The 10,491-nt window shown below is 35.0% G+C and overlaps 1 protein-coding gene across 1 annotated transcript in view; it reads right to left on the bottom strand.

Annotated features, from left to right (window-relative positions):
- ccser2a (coiled-coil serine-rich protein 2a) overlaps positions 1-10,491 on the bottom strand; it is a 68,373-nt gene that overhangs the window by 25,953 nt on the left and 31,929 nt on the right. Inside the window, exon 5 of the mRNA XM_073827000.1 lies at positions 5,012-5,111. Coding sequence (XP_073683101.1) covers positions 5,012-5,111 — 100 coding nt within the window. The remainder of the gene's footprint in view (positions 1-5,011; positions 5,112-10,491) is intronic.

Raw genomic sequence — 10,491 nt, 5'->3', positions numbered from 1 at the left:
ATATATATTATATTATATTATATTATATATAAATCATCATTTAGTGGGTACTTTCAATTGGGAGGTGGCTGTCCCAAACCCTGACCCCTAAATTTGAACTTATTAAAATGATATTAAAATATTTTTTTCCATTGTTGCTTTTAAACATATCTTTTTAATTCAAAAAATATATACTTATGAAACTTAATGTTTATGTCATTTTTTATGTCACTACTGAAACAGTATGTTTTAGTGTAATTTCCAAGACTGATTATAACTAAACCAAAAAATTAATGATCAGGAAATATTCCTGTGTCACTCTCTCTCATAGCTACAAAGTGTGAGTAGATAGCTCTCTTCATTTTGAGGTAAATGCGTTTAAAATTCTGAGAAATCTGTGTGTAACTTCTAAGAAACGTCATTATCGAACACCTTTTTTCTGCAATTAAGCACACTTTTTTGGCAGTTATTCCATAACATTTAGTTTTTATATGTATACCACTGATCAGAACTGCGCTAGCTAACCATGCGCTGATTAGCATCTTTGAGCTAGGTTCAAAAGCATCTAAAATTGTCACTACTGAAACATTTGGTGGAGTTTGGGTACCAATAGAGAAACACTCTTACCGATGTCATCATCGTTTCAGTATTGATAAAAGGGAACACATAATCCTCATATTTGGGGAAATAAACTCAATTTAAGAACAGTTATGCAAATTGTTTTTGCAAATGTTTTAGTAGTTTTTAAGTATGCAAGTTAAAATACTGTAATGTCATGTGGTGGCCACTAAAGCATTACTGTCACTACCCAAAATGCGCTATCACTACCGAAACTTGATGTTTTGTCAAAAATAAAGTATACTGAATTATCAACTTAAGATGTTATGACAGTTTTTGTTTCAATGAATATTCAAACTAACCCTAACTTTGAAATCAGTAAAATCAACTTATTACCTTTTACAAAAAAAAAAAAAAAAAAAAAAACTAATTTCATAAATTACACTTGAAATATTGTTAAAAATGTAATTTGTATTGATTTACTTCTGATAAAATTGTAATAAATTAGCAAAAAATGTATTTACAGTGTAGATGTAGGCATAATCTTTATAGGTCAACATAACCCTTATTATTACTGTGTTTCGGTCGTGAAAAATTTAGGAAGAGGACAAATATTCCAAAACTTTCTGAAAATGCAATATTATTAATAATAATTAAGTGCACAATTCCTAAAAATGTGTACCTTGGATATTATAAAGTATATACAATACATAATCCATACAATTTAGTTTTTGGAAAAATACTTTTTTTACAAGATGTTTTCAACTCTGACTTAGGATCAATTCTGTATAATGGCCCATATATACTCCTGTTCGATAGCTTGGGTTCGGTAAGACTTTCTATCTTTTGGTTATAAAACAGCAAGCATATTTCTTCTATTTTTTCTATTTTAATTTAAACTGAAATTTCAAACTCTAATTTATTCCTGTGATTGCATAGCTGAATTTTTAACACCACTCATAATCCTTTAGAAATCATTCAAACATGCAGATCTGGTTCTCAAGAAGCATTTCCCAATATTATTCATATTAATAAATAGTTGTGCATGAGGAAACTGTGACACTTTTTCATGATTCTTTGATTAACAAAGATTAGAAGAATAGGATTTGTGTGAAATGAAAAACTTTTGCAACAACACAACTGTCTTTAGTGTCACTTTTGATTTATTCAATGTGTTCGTGTTGAATAAAAGTATAAAAAACTGTTAACTGATAGTGTATAATGTTAACAACAAATGTAGTCTTTTTTAGACTGTATTTGGCAGTTGACATGCAAGCAGCGACAGCAGTGTCCTTCAGTTTAACTTGCCTAAAACTATTTTAGACTATTTTGACATTTTTCTAATTCTTGATAACTATTACACATGCATTTTATGCCCTTAAATTAATTGCAAGACTAAATTAAATATTTATACATTTAAAAATTCATGTCACATTACAGCACTATTAAACGAACTGCACAGAAGTCAAAAGGTGGATATAAATGGAGCAAAAGCTTAAAATACTTGAATCTTCATATAAAATAGTTATTTCGACCTATTATTGTAGCAGGCCTCTACAGTCCGACAATTTCAGTCTCGCATTTGTGACTGAAAACTACTGCGTGCGACTATGAAAAAATATTTAGGAGCACCATGTGTGACTGACCCGATCAGCATATTTGTGTTTGCGCTCAGAAGAGCTTCAAAGATTTCTATGTGTGTTTGCAACGTTAATTAATGCATCACAGACATACCTGACGAATCGTTTCATAAACAGTAGAGAGAGTATAAATAAAAGATTCATTGAGCAGTGTAGACAGCTTAGTTGATTATAATAGATCACGATCAACTAAGACGAGTGACAGCTTTTAATCATTTTTATGGGAGTTTGTAAATGAGATATTGATTTAATACAACAGTTCAATAAAGAAGTAGTTCTTATTAAGTGACTTACATTGCCTGACTATAACACTACAGCCTGATTTTGCTCTATTTTGTCATCAAAAATAATATGAAACAAGTCACAACTGAGCCGCTGCGAATCTTCATTCAAACACAGCGGTATTTCGTTTATGAATGAACAAGCGTTTTTAAACAAATCTAGTGAAATTATTTAATTTCCAATTTATAAAGACAGTCACATGCTTTATTCCTGAATGAATCAGCCGTTTGAACGAAATCAAATTAATTATATGATTCAGTAATTAAATCAATGTCTTGTCGCCACCTGCTGGCAGATCTAGTTTTATTTTTAAAGTATCTTTTCAGTTATTTAAATCATTTAATATTTCTGTATTCAACATTTTATATTTAAAACATTAATTTCAACATGAATTTATGAACTTGATTGCACTCATGCCACCTCATTGAGCCTCATTAAACATGAAAATAGACCTAAAAACCACTTCTGTAGTACAAAATAATTTTGTTAATACTGATTTTATCTCATTGGTAACAAATTCTTATCCTACTTGTTCTTATTCTGTTGTTGTAATTAGAAATTTTAAAGGAACATTAACCCCCCCCCCGAGTTAATAAGTTGAGTTTTATCATTTTGAAATCCATTCAGCCGTTCTCCTGTTCTGGCGATATCACTTTTAGCATAGCTTAGCATAGATCATTGAATCCTATTAGACCAATAGCATCACCTTCAAAAATGACCAACGAGTTTCGATATTTGTCCTATTTAAAACTAGTCTCTTCTGTAGTTATATTGTGTACTAATACCGGCGGAAAATGTAAAGCTGCAATTTTCTAGGCCGATAAGATTAGGAACTACACTCCCATTCCGGCGTAATAGTCAAGGAAGTTTGTTGCCGTAATATGGAGGCAGCAGGCAGAGTAATATCATGCAACGCCTGAAATTAGTTCCCATCAAGTTAACGTTCAATGTGACCGGCGTGATATTACTGCGCCTGCTTCGGCCATGTTACGGCAGCAAACCTTGACTATTACGCTGGAATGGGAATGTAGTTCCCAATCTTATCAGCCTAGAAAATCGCAGCTTTACATTTTCCGCCGGTCTTAGTACACGATATAACTACAGAAGTGTCAAGTTTTAAATAGGACAAATATCGAAACTCATTGGTCATTTTTGAACGCGATGCTATTGGTCTAATAGGATTCAATGATCTATGCTAAGCTATGCTAAAAGTGATATTGCCAGAACAGGAGAACGGCTGAATGGATTTCAAAACGGTAAAACTCAACTTATTAACTCGGGGCGAGTTGGAGAATGAGCCTATTTCCAAAACAATTGGAGTGTTCCTTTAATAAGCTTAAAAAAATATATATAAGGAGTCAAATATCACCTCGTAATAGGAAGGCAACTTTTTATCAGATTGTTTTATTATTGTTTAGAATGTGCTCCTGAAATTTTGACTATGCTCCTTAATTTGTGCTCCTAAAAAGAAATGTAAGCGTAGAGCCCTGTGTAGGTTATTTACTACAATGTTTTGCTGTGTAACCATATCTACTACATTTTCTCATAATTCAGACATCAAACATGTAAAAAATCAAAGCTCCAAACAACAGCCAGCAGTCATGTAATTAATAATTCAGAAAAAGCCCTTCTTGGAGAGAAAAAAGAAAATAAAAACAATACGCTGTTGGAAAATAAGTCCTGGGTTCTGGTTTAGCCATACATATCAGATCTCTACAACCCATTCCACAAAACATGAATTAAAATACAAAATGATATATTGATTTCAACACTCAAGAGTGTCTTTATCGCATTAAATTCATTAAAATCACACTTAGCTGGTGATTATCACATTCACTTGGCTGTGATCAATCAACATAATGATTAAAAACTGATCAGCTATCATTATCTATACAAACAGAAGATTAATTAATTGATCAAAGATGAACACAAGGATGATTATACTACAAATTCAATAGAGAGACATTCATTAATCTAGCAATTTATTAACCAGATTTACAAGTTTGTGATGCAGATGTGATTCTATTAAATTTTCCATATCTGTAAGCACTTTAGATGTCAAATAGAAGGCACTTTTGGCTACTCAATACTACTCAATTACTCTGTGTGTGTGTGTGTGTGTGTGTGTGTGTGTGTGTGTGTGTGTGTGTGTGTGTGTGTGTGTGTGTGTGTGTGTACCTGGTGTTCATCACGTTATGGGGACCAAATGTCCCCACAAAGATAGGAATACCAGTAGATTTTGACCTTGTGGGGACATTTCTCAGGTCCCCATGAGGAGACAGGCTTATAAATCATGCACAATGAGTTTTTTTGAGGAAGTAAAAGTGTGCACAATCTCCTGTGAGGGCTACGTTTAGGTGTAGGGTAGGTGTAGGGCGATAGAAAGTACGGTTTGTACAGTATAAAAACCATTACGCCTATGGAATGTCCCCATAAAACATGTAAACCCAACGTGTGTGTGTGTGTGTGTGTGTGTGTGTGTGTGTGTGTGTGTGTGTGTGTGTGTGTGTGTGTGTGTGTGTGTGTGTGTGTGTGTGTGTGTGTGCACTAACCATTGAGTAAGCCCCCGTCCTCTGGCAGATCCACATCAAGCATGAGGTCATCATCTTCTAGGTCACATGATCCAGTGTTATCCAAGTTGTTCAGAATGTCCTATGCATGAGAAACAACCAATGAGAGAGAGAGACAGGGTGTGAAATAGGGAAAAGACATTTGTGGTAATTCACTCACGCTGTTTATGTAAGGACGATCACGTAAAAGAAAGCGAACACAGATACAGGCAGCAAAAGCTACATGAATAGAAACAAAATGTTGTTTTTCACTCAACATGAAGAGCATATCTCAAAACGGCTACTTTTCGGGCCATCTGATTATTTGAAAATGCAAAAGCAGGCCAAGGTGAAAATCAATATGCTTCTACAAAACCTCAATTTGTCCTTAGATGGAAAATGAAAGGACATTTCAAGCTGTGTGGCAGACGCACAAGGGGCAGTTATCAGCTATTGGGGCGTTTTTTAATGCATTTTAAAGCGATTCCGAACATCAAGTCTGGCACGGAGAGTTCAAAAGAAAATAAGCTCTTTGAAGAAAGATGTGCTAAAATATCGGTAAGAAATACCATAAAACAAGGCCTCACAGCTCAGCCTTGATTTGTACCAAGCAAAGAAATACTCTGATGTGACTCATCTTTAAAGAGTCTTTCTCAAGAACCGCTCTGAATTGATTTCGAGGTTGGGAGAAAAATTTGAGAGCAGGACTGAGTCTTAAAGACCTGGAACCAATTGAAAATATATTTACCTCATTTATTTCACGATTCATTATTTCCAAAACATACAAGTAAAAAATACTGCCGATTATCTACAGTCATTTAACCATTTGTGCGCACAGAGAACGAAATTGTTTCTTGTTGCTTGGTGATACATTTACATAAACTGGACTTAGACTTCTGAAAGAAAAACATCTTGAAAACAATAGTTTTTTTTAATTAGCCACTTGACATTTAACAAATGCTTAACATTGCACTAATTGCAGAGACATTTACTATAAATCAATGAAGGGTTAAGTGTCTTGTTCAGATGTGCAACGCTGGTAATGAATCTTGGTACCCCTTCAGTTAAATGTTTCATGAGCTACAGTGGTTCAATTCTGTGCCCTTTGTGTTGCCAGCCCATTATGTTGGTTTTAAATGCAACTTTTCAATTGTGATCAAATTAGAAATTCAGAAGGATAACCTAACACTTAAGTGTCTTTACTGTCATGCTATCCTTCATAATTTCTCAAATTAGAATTTCCATTTTAGAACCAGTTCCAAATTTCCAAGAAACGGGTATTCAATAAGACATATGTATTTTGATTCTGCTTAATGATTCCTGCGTTCGCATTTTAATGTGATTTAAAGTTTAAAATCAAACAATTTAGGTGCAGGAAGGGATTGACATATTTTGGGTTAATTTCGTCGACAAATTATTTGACATAATTTACGTTTCAAAGGCTTTTATCGACAATTACATGACATTTATGCAAAGAGTCAGTATTTGCAGTGTTGGCCCTTCTTTTTCAGGACCTCTGCAATTCGACTGGGCATGCTCTCAACCAACTTCCGGGCCAAATCCTGACTGATAGCAATCCATTCTTTCTTAATCACTTCTTGGAGTTTGTCAGAATTAGTGGGTTTTTGTTTGTCCACCCGCCTCTTGAGGATTGACCACAAGTTCTCAATGGGATTAAGATCTGGGGAGTTTCCAGGCCATGGACCCAAAATTTCAACATTTTGGTCCCCGATCCACTTAGTTATCACTTTTGCCTTATGGCACGGTGCTCCATCGGGCTGGAAAATGCATTGTTCTTCACCAAACTGTTGTTGGATTGTTGGAAGAAGTTGCTGTTGGAGGGTGTTTTGGTACCATTCTTTATTCATGGCTGTGTTTTTGGGCAAAATTGTGAGTGAGCCCACTCCCTTGGATGAGAAGCAACCCCACACATGAATGGTCCCAGGATGCTTTACTGTTGGCATGACACAGGACTGATGGTAGCGCTCACCTTTTCTTCTCCGGACAAGCCTTTTTCCAGATGCCCCAAACAATCGGAAAGAGGCTTAATCTGAGAATATGACTTTGCCCCAATCCTCAGCAGTCCACCCGCCATACTTTTTGCAGAAGATCAATCTGTCCCTGATGGTTTTTTTTTTTTTTTTTTGGAGAGAAGTGGCTTCTTTGCTGCCCTTCTTGACACCAGGCCATCTTCCAAAAGTCTTGGCCTCACTGTGCGTGCAGATGCGCTCACACCTGCCTGCTGCCATTCCTGAGCAAGCTCTGCACTGGTGGCACTCCGATGCCGCAGCTGAATCCTCTTTAGGAGACGATCCTGGCGCTTGCTGGACTTTCTTGGATGCCCTGAAGCCTTCTTAACAAGAATTGAACCTCTTTCCTTGAAGTTCTTGATGATCCTATAAATTGTTGATTTAGGTGCAATCTTAGTAGCCACAATATCCTTGCCTGTGAAGCCATTTTTATGCAACGCAATGATGGCTGCACGCGTTTCTTTGCAGGTCACCATGGTTAACAATATGGAAGAACAATGATTTCAAGCATCACCCTCCTTTTAACATGTCAAGTCTGCCATTCTAACCCAATCAGCCTGACATAATGATCTCCAGCCTTGTGCTCGTCAACATTCTCACCTGAGTTAACAAGACGATTACTGAAATGATCTCAGCAGGTCCTTTAATGACAGCAATGAACTGCAGTGGAAAGTTTTTTTCGGGATTAAGTTAATTTTCATGGCAAAGAAGGACTATGCAATTCTGATCACTCTTCATAACATTCTGGAGTATATGCAAATTGCTATTATAAAAACTTAAGCAGCAACTTTTCCAATTTCCAATATTTATGTAATTCTCAAAACTTTTGGCCACGACTGTAGACACCGAAGCAGTGCCTCTCACAGAGCACATGAGTACTCCTTCATGTCTCATGTACGGAGAAATACACAAAAAATGTCAAACTGTCCGTTTTGACGAGTATGAATGTAAACATTTGGGAGAATATCAGACGTGTATCAGTACAATGCATCCGTGTATCTGGTTTTAAAGGGACAGCCTAATTTAGTTGCTATTGGCTGTGGCATTGATGTTAATCAAACAACAAAAGAAAGGCAGAAAACCACTCGCTCTTCTTGACTGAATCACTTTAGTAGCACTAATAAAGATTAAAATATATGTATTTGTATAAATACGTATGTCTGTTTTAAAGAATGAAGAATGTGGTAAACAAGTTATGAAGGATGCATAATTAGCCTATATAACCAATGGCATTTCATCAAAAAAACATGTTCTTGTTTCTTAATAAGTGGTTTCATTTCATTTGAATATAAAGAAATGTGTGTCACAGCAGTTAAATCTGTCAATCATGATCAAATCTTAATATCAAACATATACAATGATGTAAATTTGGTAATTTTAGAGAAACGCTTAAACCCATTAGATTTTAGCCGACTAAATCTACTGTAGATTTAGTCGACTAAAATTGTATTATATTTAGTCGACTACAACTAGACTAAAACTAAAACAATTCACATGACTAAAATATGACTAAAACTAAATGTATTTATTAACGTTACTGCTAATTTATTTGCTTATTCCTATTTTACTATTTTTACTGTTTAATTTGTCATTGACTATTTAATGTTTGAAATTTAAATCAGTCTTATTGTTTTTGCTGTGGTATTTTTGTTAAAATCACTGGTAAAAGCTCCTCTTAGGCCTAAGTGTTCTGTATGCTGCTGAGTTTTGCTCATGATTTTCGGCTGCAACAGAAAACTTTGTAAAAACACAGAATAAAAATGTTTGACTTATTTTTTTTATTGATGTCATGTTACTGGAATCAAAACTAGGAATCATTAAGAAGTGGAATCGATAAGTATAATCAGAATCGATAAACCCTCTAAAGACTGGATTAATGGCTGCTGAAAATTACTTTTTGATCAAATAAAGGCAGCTGTAGTGAGCATAAGAGAAAACTTCAAAAACATAAAGAATTGTTTTATTTAGAGATTAAAATTGTGTCCTCACATTCTTTCCTTATGACTTCCGTTAGTGAAACACAAATGGTTAAGTGATAGTTCACCCAAAAATTTAAATTAATTACTCACACTCAAGTCATTCCAAACCCATAAGACGTTCATTCATCTTCAGAACACAAATTGAGATGTTTTTGATGAAATCCGAGAGCACAGAAAGGTAATAAGGACATCATTAAAATAGTCAATGTGACATCAGTGGTTCAACTGTAATGTTATGAAGCTATGAGATTACTTTTTGTGTGCAAAGAAAACAAAAATAACTTTATTCAACATGCATCATGGCACTCTCGTGAACGTGTGAATAAAGTCATTATTTTTGTTTGCTTTGCACACAAACAGTATTCTCATAGCTTCATAACATTACGGCTGAACAACCAATGTCACATGGACTATTTTAACAATGTCTTTTCTACCTTTCTGGGCCTTGAACGTGGTAGTTGCGTTGCTGTCTATGCAGAAAGCTCTCGGATTTCATCGAAAATATCTTAATTTGTGTTCTGAAAATGAACAAAGGTCTTACAAGTTTGCAACCACATGAGGGTAAGTAATTAATGACAGAATTCTCATTTTTGGGTGAACTATCCCTTTTATTTTTTTAAGGAATACAGGATGAAGACTGGATCTGTTAAGTTAATAAGATTTAAAAGCACCATTAAAACTGTCCTTAAATTAGTCCATAGGACTCATGCTCTATATTCCAAGTATTCTGATATAAAACAATTGCAGACTGAAATTAAAGTCGTTATTTACTGACACTCTTCCTTTTAAGTGGGCTGTTAAGTAAGGGATAATGTACAGGCAGCCGGTAGTTATCGCAGAAATAAGCCCCGACAGTGTGATCAGGGGCTTATTTCTGCGATAACTACCGGCTGCCTGTACATTATCCCGCTTATTACACGGCTACTTGCCACATAAGGAAAAAAACTGGACATGAATATGAATTTGAAACCTTTTATTGGCATATTTGTTTTAAATTAACATTTTTATCCTTCCGCGAAACGATATAGTACCACGTGACTAACCTTCAAACTATGTACGTTAGTAAGACAATTTAAATAGATTAATGTCGAAATTTTCCATTGTTAATTGTGGTTGTCCAGTGTTTGTCACAAGATGGCGCCAAACGGTAATCTTTGTTGGCACGGAGGGATTTTAAACATACAAGTAGTACCGGCTATGCGTTATTACTTTGGAGCGGTGATTATTTGAAAAGAACGAACCTGCAAATGTCTCAACTGACCAATCAGAATCAAGCATTCCAAAGAGTCGTGTAATAATCAGCCAGAATAACTCCAGAACAGGGGTGCCCACACTTTTTTGGCTTGTGAGCTACTTATAAAATGACGAAGTCAAAATGATCTACCTACTATAAAAATACAAAACATATATTCATTTATGAATATATTGAGAATTCTTTATATGATGGTGTAGCTTGCATAACTACATGAACCCA

This window comes from Garra rufa, chromosome 21 (genome assembly GCF_049309525.1).
Source record: "Garra rufa chromosome 21, GarRuf1.0, whole genome shotgun sequence".
NCBI classification, from domain to species: domain Eukaryota; kingdom Metazoa; phylum Chordata; class Actinopteri; order Cypriniformes; family Cyprinidae; genus Garra; species Garra rufa.
Note: the sequence above shows the minus strand (reverse complement) of the source record. Positions and strands in the feature narration are given on the sequence as shown.